This window comes from Chlamydotis macqueenii, chromosome 2 (genome assembly GCF_036417535.1).
Source record: "Chlamydotis macqueenii isolate bChlMac1 chromosome 2, bChlMac1.mat, whole genome shotgun sequence".
NCBI classification, from domain to species: domain Eukaryota; kingdom Metazoa; phylum Chordata; class Aves; order Otidiformes; family Otididae; genus Chlamydotis; species Chlamydotis macqueenii.
Window position 1 is genome coordinate 2,985,194 of NC_141557.1, and position 26,259 is coordinate 3,011,452.

The 26,259-nt window shown below is 44.4% G+C and overlaps 1 protein-coding gene across 1 annotated transcript in view; it reads right to left on the minus strand.

The window, feature by feature from the left end:
• Positions 1–4,712: 4,712 nt before the first annotated feature.
• Positions 4,713–26,259, minus strand: part of VIPR1 (vasoactive intestinal peptide receptor 1) — a 113,865-nt gene continuing 92,318 nt past the window's right edge. The window contains exons 7-13 of the mRNA XM_086741223.1: positions 21,603–21,756; positions 18,905–18,965; positions 16,445–16,514; positions 13,355–13,446; positions 8,176–8,305; positions 6,794–6,835; positions 4,713–5,371 (exon numbers count right to left, since the gene is read on the minus strand). Coding sequence (XP_086597349.1) covers positions 5,180–5,371; positions 6,794–6,835; positions 8,176–8,305; positions 13,355–13,446; positions 16,445–16,514; positions 18,905–18,965; positions 21,603–21,756 — 741 coding nt within the window. The 3' untranslated portion in view covers positions 4,713–5,179. The remainder of the gene's footprint in view (positions 5,372–6,793; positions 6,836–8,175; positions 8,306–13,354; positions 13,447–16,444; positions 16,515–18,904; positions 18,966–21,602; positions 21,757–26,259) is intronic.

Genomic DNA, 26,259 nt, shown 5'->3' on the forward strand with positions numbered 1-26,259 from the left:
CCTGCAGAAACCCACTGGGTATCACCTTGCATAAACACTGTAGCGATAGCAGAAGGAATGGAGACAAAATAATCCCACCAAACCCCTTTAATCCCTGCCATAGAGCCAAGCCATGTTCACTCCTGAGCTTTCTTTCCTTTTGCTTTTTCAAACCCACCAGGCAGTCTTTCATCAATCAGCAGGTGGACCGCTCTCTGAAAGTATTTCTACCAGATTGGAGCAGAGATTTGGTTTTACTCCCTTTGCTCGCATAGCCCTGTGACACAGACACCCCCCTGTCCCACTGCTTCTCAGCCGAAAGGGACCCAAGCAGAATACTGAGAAAGAAGTAAATCTGCTGATTAGTTAACCTACAAAACATTTGTTCTCCAGTAACACCTTCCTTGAGAAAAATATAACTGCTTTCTAGGAAAAAAAAAGAAAAATGAGGTCTTTCATCTCCTGGGTGTTCATGGGATCCCTTTTTCATTCTATAACTGCAGTAATAATGCTGCTGCATAGATACCTCTGATTTTAAAAACTAGTTTAAAGTTAATGCCCTGAAATTCTGCAACAGCCTAGAATATCTTTGCTGCTCTTTTTTAAACCCTAAACACGGTCATATTCTCATTTCTTGCTCCTTATGAGAAGGCCAAGGAGCATTCTTATAAAGGTCCCAGGTGAACAGAAATATCTAGTCTAATGTTAGTATTGAAGCTCTAGACTTTGAAAAAAATAATTTAATTTCTGTATTTTAATTGTCCCATACTTATTAATAATAGTTTAATAGTTTAATCACTGAAATAAAAGGTGGCTAATTAACAGGAGGGATTTGATCTCTCACTGGTATAAAAAGGGAGTAAACAGTTCCAGGCTGAAGGTAAAGAAATTATTCTGAAGGCAAATTCCAGTTTAACGCTGGTGTAACGTGAGAGTCACTGTAGTGAACTGATTGGTGCAAGTGGGATCAGAATTTGGCCTGATTTCTGCAAAGGGTTTTGGAGTCCAAATTAATGATCCTCAAACATATCTAAAAGCCTGTCACATCTAGGTATGCCTTTTTATCTTTTGCAGAAAATTAACGTAGTTGCCTTCAATGGCAGGAGGTCAGACTGATGCTTTGTGAGCAACAGCAGCAGTCCTGAGCACTGCATCGTGTCTTCTGCACAGGTTCCGGACAACACAGCTTGTGTTGCCGTCTGGGTTTGCAGTGAGGCCCTTGAACTCCATTTTATTGAGCTGGATGGAAAACACAGTACAGGGGCCAAGTTATTGGGCTAAATTCCTGCACTAAGCCACTTAAATGAGGGCCTGATCTGAATGTCAGCGTTCACTTGATTGCTCATATCCCCAGGGTGAAAAGCTCTGATTTCGCTGCTGACTCCTCTGTTCTCCTGAAAGACGAGGCCAACACAGCTGGGCTGGCAGCTCTGCGCTGCCGGCATCACTAATATTGCCATGCCTGTCACAGCAGGTATACTCAGCACATTCATTTAATCTCTCAAACACCCTTGACAGCATAATGGCAATGTGGCTGGATGTTCGGTGATGAAATAATTGCATTGTGAGATGCCTGGGGGCACTGTTCCCGGCATGCTAATGTAGTCAACATTTTTTTGAAGGAGCATCTTGGTTTAAGTCACATCCTATCTTCAGGCTGCCATACGGAATCGTAGAATCATAGAATGGTTTAGGTTGGAAGGGACCTTTAAAGGCCATCCAGTCCAACCCCCCTGCACGGAGCAGGGACATCTCCAACCAGATCAGGTTGCTCAGAGCCCCGTCCAACCTGGCCTGGAATGTTTCCAGGGATGGGGCATCCACCACCTCTCTGGACAACCTGTTCCACTGTTCCACCACTCTCAGTGGAAAAAAAATTTTCCTTATATCCAGTCTGAATCTGCTTCCTTCTATTTTAAAACCACTACCCCTCGTCCTATTGCAACAGACCCTGCTAAAGAGTTTCTCCCTCAAAAAAGATTTAAGGATCCTTCCACAAGTGATTTAATGATTTAACAGTCCTTCCACAGAATAACCTGGCGGTGCAGCTCAAGGGCTGCAGAAGGCCCTGTAGCATGGGTAAATAATCAGTGAAATTTTTCCCTGTCACATCTCTAAAAGACAAGCCCATTCCTGCTACCTTTGGCATATGGTTGATGCTGGCACAGGTTGGCACAGGGCTGAAATGGAAGAGAAGCCGTAAATACAAAGTAGAAGGTCAAATGGAGTTACAAGCACAGAGAGGAAAAAGAAGGTGAAGAACAAGAGAGTGAAGATGTCTTGCTGCTCATGGCTGACAGACCTTGACCTTCTACTCCAGCAACGCTGCCTGAAGCAGATGGGAAGGGTTTCCCTCACATCTCCCAGTGTAGGTTGCTGCTAATGGTGCCTCACTTATGCCCAACAGCTCTGTACTCAAACTCCTCTGCTTATCTGGGACCTGGGATTCAAGTTCACACCTTTGGCACCTCAGGGGATGCATGAACAAGACCAGGCAGTGCTCCTCTGCCGCCCACTAATTTGGCTGGGCATAAATAGCTATCATGACAGATGAAGAGGGTGAATGAGTTTGCAGCTTAATGATTTAAATCTTTGCCACACGGATGTTGCTTCCAAATTCTGAACCAGTGAGAGGAAGCATTTTACAGCAAGCTGAACAACTTGGAAACTGAGAGCGAGCTTTTCTTTGCTTCTTCTAGGCTTTCTTGCAGCTAGCTGGGTCAAATCCTTGCTTTGAACCAGGCACAGGAGAAAATACTGGTGGGACTTCTCCAGCATCTTCTGTGTGAGTCCTAATCAAGGTCTGAAAGCACTCACCAGAGCAGTGCCAGCACCAGGCACAAAGAGGGTCCTTGCCTCTGAGAACCTCATGGGGACCTTGTTCCTGGGGTGTCAGGGCATAAGGGCTTCAGTGCAAGCAACATGGGAAAATTTTAAGCATCCTCTTGGTTTCTGTGAATTTTGGGAATTGGAGAGCTGCTAAGAGAGGATTTTGAAGATCTTACGGCGCACCAGGGTTGGGTTCTAACTGATAACGATATAGTTTCAGTATAATGTAGCCATAACAAAGACATCTTGCACCTGGATAGCCTGGGGTCTGGTCAGCACTTTAATTCTAGGACCATGGAGCTCATTACGACTACCTTCACAAATACCTACCTATGCTCTCAGGTTTTGTGTGCTGGGTAGCCATGGCTGCACTGGACAGCATCTAAACTTCAGGGCAGTTGTATCAGAGTACATCTCATGCCCCTCACTGACTTCAGCCCTCCATGCTGTTCTCAGTCCCACATGTGGGGAAACACTTGGGAAGCACTGAGCTCAGATGACAACAGATATAGCTCTGGGGAGGGTTACAGCGCAGAACAAACACCCTCACAGAACTGACAAAGGAATTGGATGTTCAGATCTTCAGCTCGCCTCCTGGGCTCGATTTGCTTTGGAGATCTCTGAAAGAGGAGCCCACCTTCCTTTCCACGTGTGTTCGTTGGTGATGCAGACTCCCCTTCATGAAGACGACGCTATGACATGCTATGATTACAGCAGCCCAATTACTAAGCACATGCCTGAGCTGGGCAGGGATTTCCCACCCCATTCCAGAACTGGTGCCACGCCATTCGATGCAGTTGGGTGGGTCACCAACACGAGCATCCGCATCCTTGTGTTGTCTATATTCTGAGCGGGTTTGGGATTGCGGGGATTGTCTCAAATGCAGTGCCTGGGCGTGTGAGCTGCTCATGATGCCCTGCAAGCCGCCAGCCCGGCATGTTTGAGCAGGATCCACTTTCACCCCTCTCCTTTGCCCAACCACCAAGAGAAGAAAAGAAAAAAAACCAAAACCATTCCCTTGGTTTTAATGGGATCTATGTGCGTTCTTCAAATAGGGATTGTCCCTATAGGGAAACTAACAGGCCTTCAGAAAAGAGGTAAAATACACATGCACATCTTAAAGATCTAACAATGCCTTCATCATAGGATGAAGGCTCCCCGCAAAAGCTGAAGAAGAAATGAATTTAATAGCTCCCTCACTCCTTCTGGACTCCTAGAGTGCCAGTTACATGCTGAGACAACCTTGTCCTGATGAAAGCAATTTTACTTGCTGCCGTGACACTAATTTTTTTCATCTGGAGAGTGGCTCCTTATGGCGGGTCTCATTCAATTAAGAATTACAGAGTTCTACATCTCCCTTTCCTGGCAGCGTGTGCTAAGCAAGTGCAAATGAATTACAGGCCAATTGTTTTCCCTGATCCCTAATGATCCTGTGTGCGTTAATGCACCAAGATCTATGGGTGAACTAAAAAAGAATGAAAAACACAGCCGTGCTCTGCTTTTGGCATCTGTACCTGGTGTTTATACATGCAAATCAAGTTTCCTGTTCATTGGAAACACCCAAACGAAACACGATGTCACGAACCTAGCGCAGAGAAGGGCATTCCCACCATTCCTTCTCGGCGACCTCCTTTTCCAGAGGGCACCCAAGGGCGCTGGAAGGCTTTTGCTAACAAGGATGGTGGGCAATCAGCAGAACACACCGCAGCACTGGGGCATCCTCCGCGGGGCTTTCCTGGTGCTGCAGCTTTGTCTTCACATTTATGTAAAACGCAGAGGTGGGGGCCATGTGCTGGCCTCTCCCCTTCCTGCTCACGTTCCTCCTGTCCCTGCCCATGGTGTCCCCGACTCTGCCTTCAGTGCCTTACCACCACCTCTTACCAATGGGACTTTTGGCACATTCGTATGTTTGGCACTTTTATTTTCCTGCTTCTTGCCTCCCTTGCTCATTTACTGGCTCATTTTTTAAAAAGTGCAATTTCTCTGTTTCAGAGACGCCGGTTCTGGTAAAACCACCAAGGACTCAGGCTCTCCCCTCCCTTACCCCCCATACTTCATTATTTTATGACACATCAGGATCTCCCAGGCTCTCCTCAAGCGAGTGGGACCTTTACTCACAGTTATCAACCCCAAGGGCTTGAAACTCAAGAGTGAAAGGTCTGAAAAGAGGGAGAGGAAAAGAATTTCTCTGCCTCTTGGCTTGTCTGATCTTGTTCTGGATGCCAGCGGCTTTTCCAGTTTTGTGTCCTCTGTTGGCTCATGTGGAGCATGTCATTTCACAGGGGTTTGTCATCGTATCGCTGATTCCTGGGTATCCCTCTGTCTCTCAGCTTCTCTCTTGGATGCTCAGTGCTCACAGAGCCTCTCCCGGTCACACCAGAGAGAATTCAGCCTGGAAGCCGGAGCACCGGCGTGTCTTTGGTGAGCACTTGGTCAGCATGGAGATCTGGGTGCTGAAGTTGGTGCCGTTGCTGCCTAAGGAAGGGTGGTGATACTTCATATCCGAGCCCAGGAACCGCTCCAGATGCCACCTCCGCCACTTTCGCTTGAGCTCAGCTTGAACCTAGGCGGTGGAAAGACAAGCATTTCAGCGGAGGGGAGCATTTTCCATTGCTCTGAATTGGTTGTGTGAGTAGCAATGTGTGACCCACGTACCAAGGGGCCAATAATGACTTTATAAAAGTCACAAAACTCAACCTGGCCAGAACTTTTAGCCATGTAGTGGAGAGGTCACGCTCCAGCCAGTGATCTACTAGAGCTGAAATCCCTGAGCTTCAGCAGAAAGGTGAGCCCTGGGAATTGCTTAGCTGATACGCTGAAGACTACTTAACTTTGATGGCAACATATTCTGTGCTTTGTGAGTATAGTGGAGTTTTTTTTTTTCACTGCTTTGTTTTTGTCCAAATACAAAATGATTTAACTAGAGCTTGTTTGTAAATCTGTGCTTTTTTGATAGAAGCTACTTGTTCCTGCTCAGGGAGTTTACATACATCATCTGCTTTATACTGTCCACATTCAAACCCTGAACAAATCTGGCCGCCGTCCCTGTCCCCTCCTGCAGCCTTCCAGTGCAAATTTGTAGATAACAGTATGAGTTAGATAAACCAGCTGTGTCTGAGGGTCTCTGGGATCAGCAAGCACAGGAATAATACAGCACCAGGATGCAAACTCCAGGATTGGAAACATGGGAAAGGCAAGATCAGTGCCTATAAGGCAGAAGGATGTTTACCTGGCACTGGTCTGTGCCTAATGTCAGTGCCTCTATGGGTTTTGGATCATTAATGAGTTTGTGTAGTTCTGCCCTGCTCTGCACAGGCTTACTGGAAAAGATCTCCACTGGAGCTGGGCTGTCCGCCCTGCGTGCCACTGCGTGATGTACACATGGCATTAGCATGGCTGAAAGAAGCATCAGAGCTGTAAGGGAGCAAATTGTGATTCTGGACACTCTTCCTCTCCCCAGGAAGCTGGAACACAAACCCACATCACAGTTGTTTCTTTCTTGTCCATGCTCAGTTTATTGAGCTGAAGATGCTCCAGCTGACAGCAGATCCAAGTTTTTAGCTGCTCACACCTACTTGGTAGCCTTCATGATATGAGTTTGATCAGTCTCCGGTGAATTTCTTACGGGCAGATGGAGCAAGGTACAACAACATCACTGCACTAATAAGCCTCCATCTTGGCAGTGCACTTGATTCTGTGGAGAGTTCATTGAGGTGCTAAGCATGAGTAAGGCTTAGAAGATGTGCTTTATCCTTCCCTGCTGAAGGTGGTCCCTTCAGATCAGGTTTTATGAAAGGTCATTTATTAATTGTGCTGGAAACCATCAGGCAAATGGTTGACTTGTTTTTCTGGGATGAGCTATTTGATGTACAAGCTTCCCGCCAACATGCTAACATCAGGAATGGGACACTTCTCAATCCACTCTCCACAAGCATTCAAGTTGTCTTAGCTGCAAACAATAACCAAACAATACTGTTGATCTTACCTCCCCATTGAGAAAACAGTACAGAACAGCCACCACAAATCCCTAGGGAAAAGAAGAGAACGGGCTTTTAGCACCTCATAGCTGATATTCCCCTAGATCACAACCCAAACTCACTGCAGTCTTGGAGAAAGGGCACACTGCTGGGGGACTCCTAAGGTGCCCCCGAGTAACGACTTGATTGCGTTTTCCCTATAAAAGGAGCATGGGAAGATTGGTTAAGGTACCTTGCAGCAGATGTACAGATGTGAGTTCAAAGATTGCTCCCGACTGGTGTTTAAAGCCACCAGCAGCCAACTCAGCTCTAACAGAGGCACTTGGTCATTCAGACTCAGGTGTTAAGAGGCAACTGGACAGGATGCTAGAGCCAATTTTCCTGCTTGCTCTTGGCAGCTGAAACTGGGGAGATGTAACCATGCTCTCTAATACATCATCAAGGACAGAATGATCTTAGACACAGTATAGGGCTAAACTGTTTCTTTCCCATCTCATTTCTGAGAATCTCAGCTTTCACTGAAAAAAAATACACCAAACTTATCTCTAGCCCTTATGGCTGCAAACACTAAAGAAAAGAAGTAAGTCAATTTATGTCTCAAAGGAGAGGTGCCAGATGTGAAGTGATAACGATGTGGACAGGGACGTTAACCCATTCACCACCAAACAAAGCTTGTCACTGACATGTCTGTGGTACATGGTGACAGACAGATCCTGCTTGCAGGCTGTTAAGAACACAAAGTGACCACAGTTGATGGATGTAATGGGATGTAAGACATAAATAAGTGCTTATTTTCACGCAACAATAGAGCCAGGGTTAACAGCCCAGTACGGAGACTGACTGAAGTGAAGAGTGTAGGAGGGTCTTAGGAGTAAACTTCATCAGGGCTTCCTGAAGATTAATGCAGAGGACGGCCCCATTATCCATCTTTGTGGGGAATATTGCTTGAGCAGGACTTGACTTATTAACAGTGGAGAAAGTTCACACAAGTCAACTGGCGGAAGACAGATGAGGCTCTTTTTTAATGGCCAGAAAGATATTCTCCACAAAGCAAATGTCAATAATACATAAACTGAATTGAGGTGCTCATTTTTCTCCCTTAAGTACAAAAAACACCCAGGGTGACTGTCTTACAGAGGCACATTTTCTTTTCAAGTGCCTAGGATGAGGAGAGACAATCTCCTGAAATTCCAGGAGGTAAAATATAAAATTATCTTCCATCCTGGCCAAGCTGAAGTAAGTAGCATTTTCCCCAAAGGTATAAGAGCAGTATTGGGCATGTTCAGGAAAAACCCAGCTCACATGTTTGCTTGTTGTCCTTGTCATGCTTGTTACACTTCTCCCTGTTGGCGGACCTGCTGACTGACTGGTGGCCCATAGGATGGCTTACCTGGAACGACCCAACCACGAGCTCAAACACCAGCTTAACTTCTGCTTTGAAATTGTCCGGGAAGAAAGCAAACATGATGTAGTGAATGCCAAAGAGAGGGATCAGCAGCAAGGTGGACTTGGCCAGTCTCCTGTTGGAAAGACAAACATGAGTCACAATGGGAGAGGAGCTAAAGGGTAAGCTGATGAGAAATCCTGCAGCTGAGCTCTACGCAACATCAAAACTTTAATTTGCTGCAGTATATATTTGCTGATTGCCTGGATCATAGAATCACAGAATCACAGAATTGTTAGGGTTGGAAGGGACCTTTATAGCCCATCCAGTCCAACCCCCCTGCAAGAAGCAGGGACATCTCCAATCAGATCAGGTTGCTCAGACCCCCATCCAACCTGGCCTTGAATCATAGAATCACAGAATCATAGAATGGTTAGGGTTGGAAGGTCATCTAGTCCAACCCCTGATGTTTCCAGGGATGGGACATCCACCACCTCTCTGGGCAACATGTTCCAGTGTTCCACCACCCTCATTGTAATAAATTTTTTCCTAATATCTGATGGTGTAGCCTGTATCATGCATTTAAGTAGCTTTGTTTGCCCTTAGGAGATGCGATAAGGGCCACTTACCCTGAGGTCCTAGCAACATCCAGCCTTTCAACAGCAGCCTTGAGTGAGGTTGTCCTCACCCAGAGGAGAGATGTCTGGGGTACATGGAAAGGGAGGGAGCTGAGATAGCTCCTCACAACCTTATCTCCCCAGGATCCCTCTGATGAGCTGGGCTGGCATGCAACGACATGTGGAGCCAGGCCCTTGGCTGGACACAGTTCACACTAACCAAGGATTGTGCTGGGATCATTTTCACAGGCTTGTTTTCTTCCTTGTTAACAGCTCATATAAATACATGTGTGCCTCCAGCTGAGGCAGAGCGATCAGCCCTGGATTATTTCTCCTTGGCCTGCAGACAGCTGGTGATTTCAGATGTGATGACAACACAAAATGCGATATCTTTATTCTCAGTAACTTCAATGGAGGTATTTCTTTCTCCCTTCTCTCTTCTTCCCCTCCCACCGGAGATTTTTTTTCATCTCTACCAGCTAAATCATCATCTAGCGCTGCCTTTGTTTGCTTGGGATTTCCGAAAATTACAGCTTCTGGGAGAGAAATGGTATGTTTAGCTCAGAATAATGACAGGCTATCGCACAATGAATGTCTCCAAAGGAGAGAGATGAACAGTATTAGTGTTTAATGGCATCAGGCTGGGTAATCAGAGGTCTAATTAGGAAGACATGATAATTTATTAAATCTAACCATTATTAAAATATAGCTGACAGAGATAAAAATGAAATCAAGGACTTAAGGATGCTTATGGGGGGATTTTGGCTCCCTTGGTCGCCCACATCCTCTCGTGTCCCCCTCTCCCAGAGGCTTTTGGAGGAATTGAAGCTAAGGCTGGGATGCTGGAAACACTTGTTCTTCCATCTGCAAACCCTTCGCCTCCAAAGTTCCATCAGGCTCAGTCCCCCCAGACCATCTTCATTTATTTGCCATCTGCATAAGCCTGCTGGGAAGGCTGACGTGCCAGCTTTAAGCAGCTGATGTTCATCACTGTATCTTCCAGCAGACCCTTCCAGCTTGCCCTGGGCCTGGCCCAAAGACAGTTGAACTTTAAGGCTGTGGTTGGAGGCTGTGGTTTCCTTGGGAATACGAGGTGCCTGAAAAGCAGCTGGCTGCACCTCATTCCAGGCAAAATGAGTGCCTGTAGGAAGCTGATGAACTTTCCAGGAATTTGCCTTTCCTGTCACGTCCCTCACTAGCGAGCACATCCCTGCTCATAGTGAGCAGATCCAAATCTGAATCCCTTGGATGTCTTGCTCATCAAGGTACCATGCTTCTGATGACCATCAGGGTACGGCTCACAGATCCTGACACATGAGAAAGCAACTCGTTTTTTAAGCAGATCACAGTTCAGTGATGATTAATACCGGCTTTGGAGAGATGTCTCCTCTCTCCCCAATCTTTCAGGAGCAAGTAAACCTAGAGGAGATGGATATGATGCTACCTTCATGTACCATATTCACAGAGAGGCTGTTTGCAGCCTCCAATGGATTAGCAAATCTTCTCATTGCAGATAACATCATGTCCCTAGTTATAGCACTTTTCCCTCCTGGCTGGACTGTGGCAATGGATGGGCCGTAAACGCCAAACCTTAAGAGTCCTCTCCTCCAGTGCGCACCACACCCCAGATCACGCTCTTGCTCCCAGCACTGAGCTTCCCCAAAATACTGAGGGATGTTTTAGATCTCAGTTTGGTTTCAATGCTCTATGCTCTAAGCCCTGTGATGTTTAAAAGACCCCCTGCCTAAATGCTGCAGTGACGAAAATCATCTTCCCCAGTCGTGGTGTAATTTCTCCCAGGAAGCGAAAGCCTGGCTCTGGAGGAGGCAGAACTACTTGGGAGATTGTTCAAAGCTGTTTAAAGCTTCCTGCTGGAAGCCCTGGCTTCTCAAAAAACTCATTACTTCTGCTCCCAGCACAGGGTGCACTTCTTAGACCTTCCTTCTCTGACAGATATACGCGGTGACAGGTAATTTAGGGAAAAGACGTCTCCACCAGCCTGCACTGAACCTGCTCTTCTCCTTGGGAGTGGGTAAGAGTGAACCAACATTTTATTCATGCTCCTTGAATGCATAATGGAAAAGTTACCCAGAAAACTTTGATGATAATATTGATCTATAAACACGTGCAGAATAGAAAGAGATGAATTTTGCTCAAGATTTCTGCTGCGGGAAACAACTTCTACCTGCCTGAAATATTGCTGTCCCATTCTGTCACATGTCTCTGTCATTTCCAGCAAACTGTTTTGGCAGACTTGTTTTCACAGTTTCCAAGACATTAAAGCCCAGTTCGCTGTCGGTAGCATTAACGAGCGAGTCAGCAGCGCACCTGAACTTCCAGCCTGCAGCTAAACTGAAACCGGCTGGAATTGAACAATACTGTCAACATGTCAACATGTTATTTATTTATAAAATAAATAAGAGAAGGAGGGAGAAACGCACATGAGAGATCCCTGATGCTGTTAGTTCAACATATACTTATTTCAGATTCGGCAGGAGGAACCCACACATATCATTAGCAACAGTTTTTTTGCTAAGATCTCCTGGGTCCTACTGGCTAAACCGCTGAAGATAGCAGTAGCACTTCAGGTAGTAAGGGAATGATATGTAAAAGAATCCAAGTACCTGCAGTTCCAGATCACATGCCTAATGGCATTTACAAAAGGATCTGGACCCCAGATGTCTCTACAGTTAGCTGTCTAAACATTACAAACTTAGGACCATGCTGAGAACCCCCCTTGGTGAGATCCAGCCTTCAGATCAGGACAGTTAATAGTCATTTTCATATAAGAGTGTGATGTCTCATCATTGTGCAGTCAATACAGTCAACGGAGACATCCAGATGCCCCATAGAAACTGGCTGGTGGCCAGCTGCCACTGAATACGGGTACAAATTTCCCACAGATCCTGGTCCTATATACCAGGTCCAGGCACGTATCTCAAATGTCTGAAACCATCTCAGATGGCTTGGCCACCTATAAGTGAGCCACTGATTCATGCCCTAATGGAACTGAGATGTTTTTCCAGGTGGAGGAGGAAGATCTGAAGATCACTTGTACTTCAGCAGTGCCTCCTGTTTGGCAGGCCAGTGGAGGGACAACCGTGTTACTTACTGCCCTGACGTGCTATGTATATTTACAAGGTAAAGAGTGTTCCTGGTAGCTCCTGTTTCATTGGAAAATATGAATCAAAAAGCGCTGAACCCAAAGCTCAGCATGACCTCCAAGGTAATCTGGACATAACCCTTCCGATGAGCGTTGACAGCGCTTCTACTGGGATGAATGGGAGCCAACTGCTCCAGGCTGCTGCTTAGGACTAGAACATATTTCAATATGCTGATTTAATCTATGTATCTGGCCAGAGCTGTTGCAATCCTGGGGGTACAAAGATACAATGCCCAACTGGAAATACATAAAGGGGGGTGATAGAAAGCACGGGGTCTGGTGATGTTGTCGTATTATGATGACAGAAAAAGAGGTCATTGGCTTTGGCTGCTGCAGGGAGAAGTTAAGGTCAAATACTGGAATTTCCTTTCATAAATCTGAGAGCCTCTTCAGGCAGATGAAATGCATAATTTACCATCACCAGAAAGACTCAGTGTCATGGCTGGTCAGTATTTAAGGACCATATTGATATTGTCTTCCATCTTACAAAAAGATGAACTGAGTTCAGATTCTTCAGGGTACCAAAGTGCACAGCTCCCTCCAAAGACAAAGATGATTTATGAGCAGTGACCATGTAGACACTGGACTTTTTTCTTTTCAGTTCTTTTCTAGGAAACATCTAATAAATATCCAGGACAGCTGATACACTGAGCCAGGGCAGTGGCAAGAGTCAAAAATAAGCTGATCTGAACTTTTATTTTATTTGCATTGAAGGCAGAATAAATCCATGTACATAGACAGACTTTTTGCACTCTTAAAACACTGCAGCTAAGACCAGTCTGGGCCACTGAGACAGATCCCGATTCCACTTGCATGTTATTCATTATAAAAAGCTCCATTAAGGTCAACCTTCTATCCCTAGAATAAAAGCATTATGTCAAGCAAAACTTCTGAGACAGTGCTACTTCTCAACAGTGAAGGGAAATACACTGAATTAATCCAACCTAGGTCATGGGTCTGCTTTAAGATAAGGAAAATTTGCCACAGATTCTGCTGAATGTATGAATTTTGTAGACCTCTCCTTCTTCAAAAAAGGGAGCTGGGAGTAACTAGTTCAGAAAAAAAAAGCCTATATACTTTGTTCTCCATAAGCATCCCTCTGCCTTCAGAATCCAATACATATTGAACACACAAAGAAAAAGCCTATTTTATTTCATGATCTTTTCTGTAGCTCTCACTTCTTCATTGTTAATCCCAGGAGAAAGCCCTTTTGCCTGTCCGTTCAAACTGACATAAAACATGCCCAGTTGTTTTAGCAAATGCCCCATTTCCTGATTTCTGATCAGCTTTAATCAATGAACAAATACTTGATTCCGATCAGTGCAGACAGATGCAATACTGAACTAACAGCCAAAGAGATTTCCCTCAAAACCATACAATACCGTTAAAAAAGTCTAGGACTTACGAATATTGGCTGGTTTCATTGTGTCCAACATCTGGGGAATGCAGCTTCTGGACTAAGATACGGATGATGCAAATGAAGAGAATGAAGTTCACCTGTTGGGATAAGTAGAAAGGAAACAGAGAGAGAAATAAAAAATCAGTATTTTTGTCCAGAGAAAAGAGCCGATCGTTAGAGGGTAGTTCCTTGCACTGCAATATTTTTGCCATGGAGCAAGCTGTTGTTAAAAAGCCATGAGCAGAGAACCCCACTCTGGGAGCACATAGTAAACCGACACAGGATGGCAGCCATCTTGGGCCTGACATCAGCCTGCTTGGGACTTTGTGTCATACATCCCAAGTATGATGATGTCAAACCCATAGAGCACAGCTATGCACGACGTCCTGCTGCGCGAGGGAGTGTCGACGACAGGGTGGGAAAAGAGCCTTGGGAGTTAGCGGAGCGACGGACGTCAAAGCCCTCAGGAAACGATGACATGGGACCGGCTGCTGAGCATGTCAAAGACTGAGGCGGTGAGCCAAGGAAACCAAAACAAAACACAAAGCAGCATCCACTCAAGAGGGCCTCTACTTATTGCTGTTGGGCATGTCTTCTCTGGAGAGAAGCTAGAGACCTTGTATAACGAGAGATATACCTCACCGACACAGTGGACAACATTCTTTCCTAGGGCATTAGACCAGAGGAGTCTAGCTAACACTTAGATTTTAGACGGTGCTTTTCACTCAAAAAAAATCTCAAAGTGCTCCACCAACATACTCAAGGAAGGTTAACCCTACTTAATAGCAAAGATGTAGAGCTAGGAATGACAATTTTCTAATGCTACATAGTAGATAGCATGAGTTCAATGCAAATCTCCTTGCTTTTAAGGTCTGATCCATTGAATCATGCTGTTATTCATGCAACATCTACAATAGAAAAGTGATGACAGACTACTGTGGGCTTAGTTTAGTTTTAGTTTGGCAAATAGCCTCTTTCTTTATCCTTTCATGGTTAGCAAATGTGCAAATGATCTTGATTTTTAGAGACTTAAGGGCTGGAACAGATTGTGTTAACCAGCCAATCTGAATTCCTGCAAAAACAGATTGTGAAATTTCCTGCAGCCATTCCTACATTCATATCAACAACAGGTGAACGAAGGAGACTGAAGCACATCTCTCATTCAGACACTCTTTTTTCAAAGGCTACGAGTGATTGGAAATTAATTGTGCTCCTTGTTTATGAGGTATTGCTTAACCACTTCCAATCTATCCCATGTCATTTATCATAGTACCTGTTCATATTTATTTGCTTATAAAAATGTTATGTGTCTGACTTGGTGGCAAGTAAAATTTATCAGTTCAAAGCAGTGTTATCTGGATCAATTACTCCAATGAGCATTGATAGCACACGAACTGCAGCACCGAAGGTAAGATCCGAGCAGCTAAATATGGACTGTGTTGACTTGTAGTGGTCAAGAGCAAACACGGACACAGGGCAGTGGTGAGTCATGTGGAGTGTGACTTACACGCTTAGTACATGTCTTAGCATTAAGTCTTGCCTTAGCATTGCGTGGTAGAAGATATGGCTATCAGGCTACTGGAGAAATGGTTTGGTTTATATTTCAACCTAGAGTATAACCAAAGGCACTTGATCTGTTCCCAGTGCTTAATATCTTGTATCTTACATATCTTACATATCTCATATCTCTTATATATGTGTTTCTTCCTTCAATTGAGATCTATGCCTTATTCCTGCGGATATGGAGAAAATGTTGCATTTTTCCCTGAAGAAACCTGCTGTTCATCAGACAGCAGCTATCATGCCCTTCTTTTGTGACAGATTTAGATCATAACCGCAGAAGGAAAATCAGAAATGGCTGAGTAAATTTTGTTTGGCAATGAAGAAATAATTTATTGGCCAAAAGAAAATACAGACTCCTTGATCTAAGGAGAACAGAGTGTATTTCTTTATCAAAAGGTTCTCTCAGGAAAGGGAAAATACTATCTATAGCTTTCTATGATTATATAAATATTTTGAGATGTGTCATCTAAGTATTGTTTTTTTTTTTTTTCAGTGAGGTGGCCAGAGTAAGGTGTAATTATTCAAACTGTTTCAGTCTGGAATCCCTGTGTGACAAGTGCTACAGAAAAAGTCTTCTTGTAAAGGTCATAATGTACATGGAGTAAGAAGAATGTATGTTTAAGAAAAGATTTCCATTTAAAGGAGATATATTTGGGTTGATTTCTGTTGCACTCTTTTTTTTTTTCCTTCCCACATACTTGTTTTAATTTAAGAAAACTCAAAGCTAAATTTAACTCAAGTTCAGTTGATTTTAAGTTTTGGCTTGATACCTGACAGAGGAAACACATAATATTCAACAAGGATGGAAGGACTCAAGAGTCTTTCAGAACTGTCATGGTTTCTATGGTCAGAATTGATCATACCCAGGGAAGTAAGAAGTCAAGCACTTCTGTTGATTTATCTGGAAATTAGCCAAGATTCTCAAGAATTTACTTTAAAAACACGTAGCTGAAATCCAACTTTGTGCTGGATGCTACAACAGGAGGCAAATATCTGGGAGAATTAATCTAATATCTTTTTAGCTAGGTAGAAATTTATGGTAGGACTCATCTTATTTGTAGATGTGTTGACATCTACAACTGAACAATTCATCTTAGGCCCTGCATACGGTCAGCTCAGAGAAACAAAAACATTCATGGCACAATTAATCTGATCTAATTTAGACATCCACTGATACATTAGACAAGATGAGCCTTTCCTGGATCTCTAACCATGTTCCTTAACCTCCTCTGGCTACACACACCCATGGCTATTGTACCAGTGTGGAGATGGAGATGGTCAGAGTTCAATCAAATGAGCTCCACCTTGGTGCCTAGTCACTCAAGCTTTTCCCGTGGGCAATGCTTAAAGGTAAAGATGTTTATTTGAAGGACGACCTTCCTCATCCTAAGACAGAGACTCAGTATACAGTTGGATTTTATCTGTCAATGCATTTTCCATGGACATTTACAGAACACTTCTCAACATCCCTTCACATCCCACACTTAGTATTAAAGATGGCTTTGCAGCCAGCAGAATGTGCTGATACTTTACCAAAATAGACACCAAAATAGGAGTTTTAATGATCCACCAGAATGGGGATTCCACTATTTCCTCCCAGCACCTAAAAAGAAATAAAACCAGACTTAAAACATTAAGCAAACCAAGCAAGCAGCTTTGCAACCTTCTCAGGTACTTGGTTTCCCTAAATACTAATGTGAGGTTATGTGAAGAGGACTAAATCTGGTGTGGATGAACTGGGAAGAGCTGAAGACTTGCTTTGTAGTGGCTTTGAGCACTGGTAGGTACCAGTTGCCCCGGATGCTGTGAGCTCTTTTCCCCTTGGTATTGGAATAGGCTGGAGAATGTTATGTCAGGGTCAATGTGTGGGAGGACAGTGATTCGCTTAATTTCTCCTACACTGAGGTCTGCTACAAGGAAATGCTATCAAAATCACAAATTCATGAGGTTTCCAATGCTATCCATCGTCATGGATGGAGATTTTGTTAAGCACAGAGAAATTGACACCATTAGAAAAAAAAACCAACATGCCCTTCTGAAAAAGATGACAGACAGTCTATGGTGGGGTTAGTCTGACTAGATCTAGCTAGCTGCATCTGAGCTATGGACCTAGTCAGGCAGGTCCATACTGTCCAGGGTGCATTTTTTTTCATCCTGAAGTCATAGTTGTCTGCAAACCACACCGCTCACCTAGGTCACCAGGAATTATATTTTAAAGCCAACAAGGATATGACAGAATAAGAATGAAGTGGAAATGTTGCTTGGGACACATTTACCTGCAGAGCTCACAACAGTCAGGTGACTGAAGGTACATTTTTAGGAGACCATTCATAAAAACTGGTCTGCCTTCATGATTGAAATAGATTAGTGGGACCCATCGTAGACAATTTCACCCCGATTCCGCTCATCTAATTCAAAACGTTGACACCGCAAGTAACAGTAGATGAAGAGAGGCACTTCTAGGGCACAGTTCCTGAGACCTATTTTAGGCATCAACTTCAGGATGAAAATAATTGCACTCCATGGACTACACTGACTAAATCTCCACTAGCTACAAAAGGAGGCTAGAGTGAATCACTCACATACAGATGCTTTTACTTAGCCAGCTGCCCTTTCATTTAGAATTAAAGTGGCCCTAATTACATCTAGTGCACTTCATTTTTAAAATAAATTCAGGCAGTCTGAATGAAGGTCACTTTAATTTGGAGTTAGAATGTTTAAATAGAGGCTTAATGTTATTTAACCAATCTTACATAATTAGGTTTTATTTAAACTGGATTAATTTCCTGTAATTTTTCTCTGTAGGTAATATTGGTATGCCAAAAAAAAAATCTATGTTAGTTATTAGCATATCCTGTAAATTCACACCTTGTTTTACTTGCTACAAAAATGTAGAGTTTAAAGCCTCCAGAAAATGCAAAGAAGTCCGTATTTTTATTAAGAATTGCTGGAGCAGGGTGGGAATATATAGTAAGAAGAATTGCTCTCCAGACTGGTTAAATCCTGCAGTCTCTTGTCTCATTGCAGAGGTTATTTATTAACAGAGTAAATAAGGTCAGTTTTATGCAGATAGCGCGAAACTATAAAAAAAAGGCAGTAGCCCTCAGGAAATGTGTTAGCATGACTATACATCAAAAATGCAATGAGAAATCTGAGCTGCCTCTCCTACTGAAATAAGGACAAATCACGGCACACTTGGTGAGAGAGAATGTGTGAGAGAAAATGGAATTAACCGTATGCTGTAAAGGCAAGAAGAGAGGGCATGCACAGGGAGTACATAATAAGGACCTCATTCTGTAACTCTGGAGTGTTTTCTCATAAAAGCCTTTCCAATTACTAAAGTTTGACTGTTTCAGTAAAAGCACGAAGGAGGATTGAAGGATCAGAGCCTATTTACTTGCAGATATCCTTGGACAGCTCTAATATCTGCCTCATTTATTTAGCTGTATTATACCTGCTTCTTATATAAACTATCAAAGGCAGCTGTTAGGTTAAAGAGGATGAAAAATAGATCCTGAAATCTAGGGGAAAATAAAAAGAGTTTTAAGAGTTTTAAGAGTTTTTCTGTGGCAGAGCTAATGGATGTGTTTTAAGTATCTGCTGCACCAACATATTTAGGGTTGATTTTGCGGGACGCAAAGCTCTGCTCTGCTCAGCTGCTCAGCTGGTATCTTTGTTGTACAGAGGATCACAGGGCCAAACACATCCATCAGGGTCTGTTTACCAGTTCCCTGCAAATATCCCGACCAAGGGGTTGGAAAACAAAGAGGGTGAGTGACTGGCCTAAGTTCACATAAAGTGCGTGTCTTTGCATAGACCTTGGAGAGTTTCACGGTTCGTGGTGGTAGAGGAAAGCCTCTGCTCTGCTCTGACTGTCGTTAGGGTTAGGGCAGGATGGCTGGGTTACTAAAACTGCAGGGCTTTCCTTGTCCTTCCTTGGAGATAAAGGAAGGAAGAATTGTACAGGGAAGAGAATGGAATCCATAGGCTTACCCAACATCGAAAAAGTAAATCCTGACAATAGTCCAAGCGGTGATGAACACGGAGGGGGCACCTGACAAGAGAAGAGATGGTGTTACTGTCAGAAATCATTATCAATCTTTTCAGGGCTGTTCTCCCCCACTTTCCATCTCTCCTGAGTGACTGAAGTGATGCCTTCCCTCAAAAGTGGGCAAACGCCTCACATTGTCAACGCTCACATGCCAAAGAAGTGACATGTTGCCTTTCTCTCCCACTGGCCATGTAAGAGGAATTTCCTGTAACTGCTCCCTAGCAGATTTACCTTCCTGTTGCAGTGCCTACGAAAACACTTCCAATGGTGAAATGCAAGGAATAGGAATTGCTTTAGACATCTACATTGTGGATGCCGGTATCTAAGCCAGTCACCACAGGCTCTCTTTAGCATCAACGGGGAGAAATATGTACTTCCAACACACGGGTCATTTGAGCTACTTTAGATGTTTGCTTTAGGACAAGAAATACGCCCTTGGACTCCCTCGACTGAATTGCCTGGATCTCCACTGACTACAAAGGGAGCCTGAAGTGACAAAATCACATGTAGATGTCTGCAGTTGGCCAGGTGAACCTGCCTCTGCTCTTCACTCCACTATCTTCTGCCTGACTAGGGTGGTCTTGTTCCATCCTTGCGGAGCCTCTTCTCTCTGTCTCTTGTGTTTGATTAGATTTAGATTGGAAATACTTCAGGAAGGACATGTCGCTTTGTTCTGCATCAGTCACAGTATTGCATACTGTTTACTACCAGTGATTTCCAAGTGCTTTATTCCTATGGTTATGGAGAAAATGTTGCATGTTTCCCTGAAGAAATCTGCTGTTCACCAGATAGCGGCTATTATGTCTTTCCTTTGTGATAGATTTATATGATAACTGAAGAAGGAAAATCAGAAATGACTGGGTACATTTTGTTGGGCAATGAAAAAATAATTTTTACAGTAAGAACTGTAATGAGTGTATCCAAATTATTAATTCCTGCATGATCCATTTCAGATCCATCACTGCTGCTCTTGCAAATGATGGATGACTGAAAGGCCAAAACATTCCTCAAGTACCTGTCATTTTCTTGAACTGCCCTTCCTCACCCAAGCAATCTCAGAATATATGATGAGATTTCTTTTGATTTAAAATCATTAGCTTCATCCATTTTTCTTTAAAATCTGCCAGCTCTGCCGTGCTGAAAGAAAGGGTATCTATGCGCAAGGCTGGTTTAAAGAAGGTCTGACCTGAATAACTGCATCTGAAACAAGGCCTGCTAACATCATCTCTTATGCTTAGAGCACGGAGAACTGTCTCTCTTCTGCAGTGTGAACCCAGGCGTAACTCCTGTCACTTTCAATGGAAGTTACTCTATGGCTAACCGATCAAATCCTGAGTCCAGGCATACCCCTGTAAATGACACCATTTATTTTTTTTTCTTTTCAAGATTCTTCCTTGCTCTAATTATTTCCCAGTTTCAGCTATCGAGAACATGGAATAGAAAGCCATTTTGCTTACTTATACATAAATCTTCAGCTCAATGGCTTAAAGGGGAAAAGGTATCTCAGTTTCCTCTTTGGAGAAAGAAGAGAAATTGATCTGGTAGGATTATTTTGCATAAGTTAGCAATTCATCTCTGAGTTACTTTGTGAAGAGTTCAATTCTGTCTCCCTTGGCATTTTCTTATTTTATTTTATTAGTTTAATTTGGTTTTATTTTATTTTACGTGTGTGAGAGTGGATTCACATTAAAGAAATCACAAACGCAGTTAAGCAGAAGATTATCAGCATTAGCACACAGGTGATGGGATCACAGGATAGCTAGCCAGCCTGAATTCTGTAAGACAAGGAGAGAGTGAGGGACCGCACTGCCTGGTTCCATCTAGAAGTCCTGCTTTGCTGGGATCCATTCTTAGAATTTGAGGTCAATGCATGATACAACGTTGGGATCTCAGTCAGGATCAAAGGACTAAATTACTGTAAAGACGATGAGGAGTTTTTCATAGAATCACAGAATGGTTTGGGTTGGAAGGGACTTTTAAAGCCCATCCAGTCCAACCCCCCTGCAAGAGGTGGGGACATCTCCAACCAGATCAGGTTGCCCAGAGCCCCGTCCAACCTGGCCTGGAATGTTTCCAGGGATGGGGCATCCACCGCCTCTCTGGGCAACCTCTGCCAGTGTTCCACCACCCTCCGTGTAAAAATTGTCTTCCTCGTGTTCAGTCTGAATCTACCTCCCTCTATTTTAAAACCCTTACCCCTTGTCCTATCATAACAGGCCCTGCTGAAGAGTTTCTCCCCATCTTTCCTGTAAGCCCCCGTTAGGTACTGGAAGGCTGCTCTAAGGTCTCCCCAGAGCCTCCTCTTCTCCAGGCTGAACAGCCCCAACTCTCTCAGCCTGTCCTCATAGAAGAGGTGCTCCAGTCCTCTGATCATTTTCCTTTCAGGCCCACAGCCCTCAAAGACATTGAAGTGCTCAACTATCAATGAACCTAGCATGAGCTAAGTTCTTAAATACCTTTGAAGACTTAGGCTAATGCTGTTAAATTCCTCAGGCCATCACTTGATTTTGCTCCTGGTTCCACTAACAATTCTTAGCAGTAAGGTAACATATATATTACATCTCCGTCCCATCTAAGCCCCTAAATTTGGAGATTAAATTGCTGTTAAAAATGCCAGACAGCTTTTGAGAAGATGCATACCCCAGCCAATCAAGATGTACCACCAAAAGTACTTCCTCTCTGAAAAGAAGGAGATGACCAACAGAGTGTGAAGATACAACCCCTCCACCAGGAGCCAGAAGAAGTTGGCCATGACGCAGTACTGGAAGAAGACCATCATGGCTTTGCAGCCTACCTGGAAGAGAAGAAATGAAGAGTGGTGAACTGCAGCATGTTTCCATAGTAAACACACCGAATTACCAGTAAACCTTGCTCTGTGTGTAACTGGATGCCATTTGACTGTGTGAGCTTAGAGATGTACTCAAGCTTGGAAATCCTGCCGAGCAGTGACAGGCTGATACACTGGACCATGATCCCTACCACCATGGTGCTGCTCTCTGTAGGTTTTGGGTGTACATCTGTGGGAAGTTGGCTTAGTGGGAGAGAAGATGATGCCAGAAGGTCCTACCCTGATGTACAGTCACCAGCCTTTCTGGTCTGCCAGGGGTGGATTTGTGGGGCTGCGCTTTGAAGAACACCATTGCACTGGTTCAGAAAAACCCTCCAAAAAAAGCACTACTTTGAACTGAGACCAGCCCAATGACTGGTTTACACTGCAGTCCACCAAACTTTTGTTCAGCATGATGGAAGTGATCTGCACCGGAAAGTAGATGAGAATGGATGAGAGTTTCTTATGCTATTTTTGGCACTATTGCCAATATCTTGATGAACAACACCCTGAATGACCTGGGCATCACAGTCCCCTCCATCATTCTAAGTGGGATTGCCTCCTGGTATTACCTGGCTCCCTGAATCCAAAGAAATGAAGCCTCTGAATTGAATAAAGTGACATCTCAGGGTAAAAAAAAAAAAACCAACAAAAAACCAACAAAAAAACCCCCAAATAAACAAACAAAAACCCCAAAACCTGTGTGGATTAGCCCTGGAAAACAAAGTCCAAATGCAATCACTCCATGGCCTGGTAGATATTGAAAAAAACTAAAGGAGCTGGAGACAGCAGTTTGAAGAAAGTCAAGTCTACAAAGATTTGTGGGTACTCAGTTAAGGAAAAAAAGGACTGGGATATATATTTTTAAAATAAGGAAAAGGAAAAGGAGGAGAAGGAGGGTAAACACTAATGAGCACGGATGGATTTGACTGCACTGGAGGGGGAGAGACTTGAAAAGGGAAGGAGTGTTGCTTTTCTTCAGGAAATAAATAATTAAACACAGTAACTTGCTGTGTGAAGATTTCACTGCAGCACAGGTAACAGGAACAGTCATCTTACAAAAGAAAAAAAAAAAAGGGAAATGTCTCTCTGATACTTAGGGGCCAAACCCACTGCAAAGCACGTGAAGGTAGAAACCAGCTGCCCAAAGAAGTATGTCAGCCCTGGCCACTGCCCCAGCACGTGATGTACCCAGGTCCAGTCACAGCTTTACAGGAGACCATTGGTTCCATCATTACACACACCCACTCTGTCGAAGCATCCTTGAGATGTTGCACTGGCAACAGCCTCGTTGCCTTCAGTGAGTCTGCTTTGGCAATACCCTGCACTTATCAGGGCAAGGACACGAGAATCTGTCTGCCAGCACGCGCTGGTTAGCAGCTCTTCCCTGGTGCTCTGCATGTGCAACATGTTGAATTTAGAGGAATAATTGATTTGCACCAGTCATAGGCTCACACTTCCCTCCCCATTCCCCTTGTCTCCTGAAAACAGTTGCTATGAAACACACTGGTTAAAAAAAAAGAACTGTGGAAAGTGTTTTATTGATGCCACATGTTTTGGAGAGGGACTTGTCCCCACTGATTGCTCAAAATTAATCCAACCCTCCCCTAGCTGAAGAGGCAGATGAAATACTTTATGAGCAGCTAGGAGAAGTCTCACAATCGCCAGCCCTTGTTCTCGGGAGGGATTTCAACTTACCAGATGTCTGCTGGAAATACAATACAGCAGAGAGGAAATAGTCTAGGAGGTTCCCGAAGTGTGTGGAAGATAACTTCTTGACACAGTTGATGAGGGAGCCAGCTGGGGAAGGTGCCTCACTGGACCAGTTGTTTGCAAACAGAGAAGGACTTCTGGGTGATGCGACTGATGGAGGACCTCTTGGGCATAGCGATCACAAAATGACAGAGTTTTTGATTCTTGGAGAAGTAACGAGGAGGGTCAGCAGAACTGCTACCTTGGACTTCTGAAGGGCAGACTTTGGCCTGTTTAGGAGATTGGTTGACGGAGTCCTTTGGGAGGCAGTTCTGAAGGGCAAAGGAGTCCAGGAAGGCTGGACATTCTTCAAGAAAGAAAACTTAAAGGCACAGGAGCATGCTGTCCCCATGTGCCCAAAGACAAGCTGGTGGGGAAGAAGACTGGCCTGGCTGAACAGAGAGCGTTGGCTGGAACTCAGGAAAAAGATGAGTTTACAACCTTTGGAAGAAGGGGCAGGCAACTCCGGAGGACCACAAAGATGTCATGAGGTTATGCAGGGAGAAAATTAGAAGGGCCAAAGCCCAGCTAGAACTTAATCAGGCTACTGCTGTAAAAGACAATAACAAAAGTTTCTATAAATATATTAGCATTAAAAGGAGGGCACATCTTTTATTGCATGTGGAGGGAAACATAGCCACAAAGGATGAGGAAAAGGGTGAGGTACTTAATGCCTTCTTTGCCTCATTCTTCAATAGTAAGACCAGTTGTTGTTGAGATACTCAACCCCTTGAGCTGGAAGATAGAGATGGGGAGAATGAAGACCCATAATCCAAGGGGAAATGGTTAGCGGCCTGCTACACCACTTAGACTCACACAAGTTTATGGAGCTGGATGGGATGCAACGGTACTGAGGCACCTGTCAGAAGTGCTCACCAAGCCACTTTCAATCATTTATCAGCAGTCCTGGCTAACCGTGGAGGTCTCAGTTGACCGGAAGTTAGCAAATGTGACATTCATCTACAAGAAGGGCCAGAAGGAGGATCCGGAGAACTACAGGCTTGTCAGTCTGACCTTGGTGCCAGGGAAGCTATGGAGCAGACCATCTTGAGTGGTATCATGTGGCACATACAGTACAACTAGGTGACCAAGCCCAGTCAGTATGGGTTTGTGAAAGGCAAGTCCTGCTTGGCCAACCTGATCTCCTTCTATGACAAGGTGACCCACTTACTATATGAGGAAAAGGCTGTGGATGTTGTCTACCTAGACTTCAGTGAAGCCTTTGACACTGTTTCCCACAGTATTCTCCTGAAGAAACTGACTGCTCATGGCTTGGATGGATGCACTCTTTGCTGCATAAAAAATACAGCCTGGCCCCAAGAGTTGTGGTGAATGGAGTTAAATTCAGTTGGCAGCTGGTCACAAGCGGTGTTCCCCAGGGCTCAGTATTGGGGACAGTTCTGTTTAATATCTTTATTAATGATCTGGATGAGGTGATCAAGTGCACCCTCAGTAAGTTTGCAGACCACACCAAATTAGGCAGCATCGATCTGCTTGAGGAAAGGAAGGCTTTACAGGGGGATTTGGACAGGCTGGATCTATGGGCTGAGGCCAGTTCTATGAGGTTCAACAAGGCCAAGTGCTACGTCCTGCACTTTGGTCACAACAACCCCATGCAACGCTACAGGCTTGGGGAAGAGTGGCTGGAAAGCTGCCTGGTAGAAAAGGATCTGGGGGTGCTGGTCAACAGCTGGCTGAACATGAGCCAGCAGTGTGCCCAGGTGGCCAAGAAGGCCAACAGCATCCTGGCTTGTATCAGGAACAGTGTGGAGAGCAGGATGAGGGAAATTATTTTCTCCCTGTACTCGGCACTGGTGAGGCTGCACCTCGAATACTGTGTTGAGTTTTGGGCCCTTCAATACAAGAAGGACGTTGAGTTGCTGGAGTGTGTCCACAGCAGGGCAACGAAGCTGGTGAAGGGTCTGGAGCACGAGCCTTACGAAGAGCAGCTGAGAGAATTGGGGTTGTTTAGTCTGGAGAAAAAGAGGTTGAGGGGAGACCTTATGTCTCTCTAGAACTGCCTGAAAGGAGGGTGCAGCCAGGCGGGTGTTCGTCTCTTCTCCCAGGTAACAAGTGATATGACAAGAGGAAATAGCCTCAAGTTGTGCCTCCAAGAGGAGGTTTAGATAGGATATTAGAAAAAAATTGTTCACCGAAAGGGTTGTCAAGCATTGGAACAGGCTGCCCAGGGAACTGGTTGAGTCACGATCCCTCAAGGGATTTAAAAGACGTGTAGATATGCTCAGGGACAGGGTTTAGTGGGAGTTGGCAGTGTCGTGTTAACAGTTGGATTTGATGATCAATAGTCTTTTCCAACCTAAACAATTCTATGGTTCTATGATTCTAGCACCCACCAGTATGTGACTCTGAGGACCCTCAGGGGCTCCTACTAATCAGTTTATACGTACATCAGCTCCTTCCTATGAGGCAGACGGCATAAGCACAGACTTGCCGCAGGCTGGTGATGGGGGAAGGTGGAGGCAGAGTAGGCAGTTAATGCCCAGGGAGAAAAGGTGACACAGAGCTGAGCTGACAAGGACTCGGGATGCAGCAGCGTCCTCCCTGTGGCACCCCTCTGCTCTTTGTTTCTCCCCGCTATTGTGTGCATATGGCTGTGTAACACCGGCACACTTCATTTCTTTTGTCCAGTGCCTGCTTGGTGTGTCTGCAGCCAGTCGGGGTTTGGTGGTATGAGTGTACTCAGAGGCATTTCTCCCT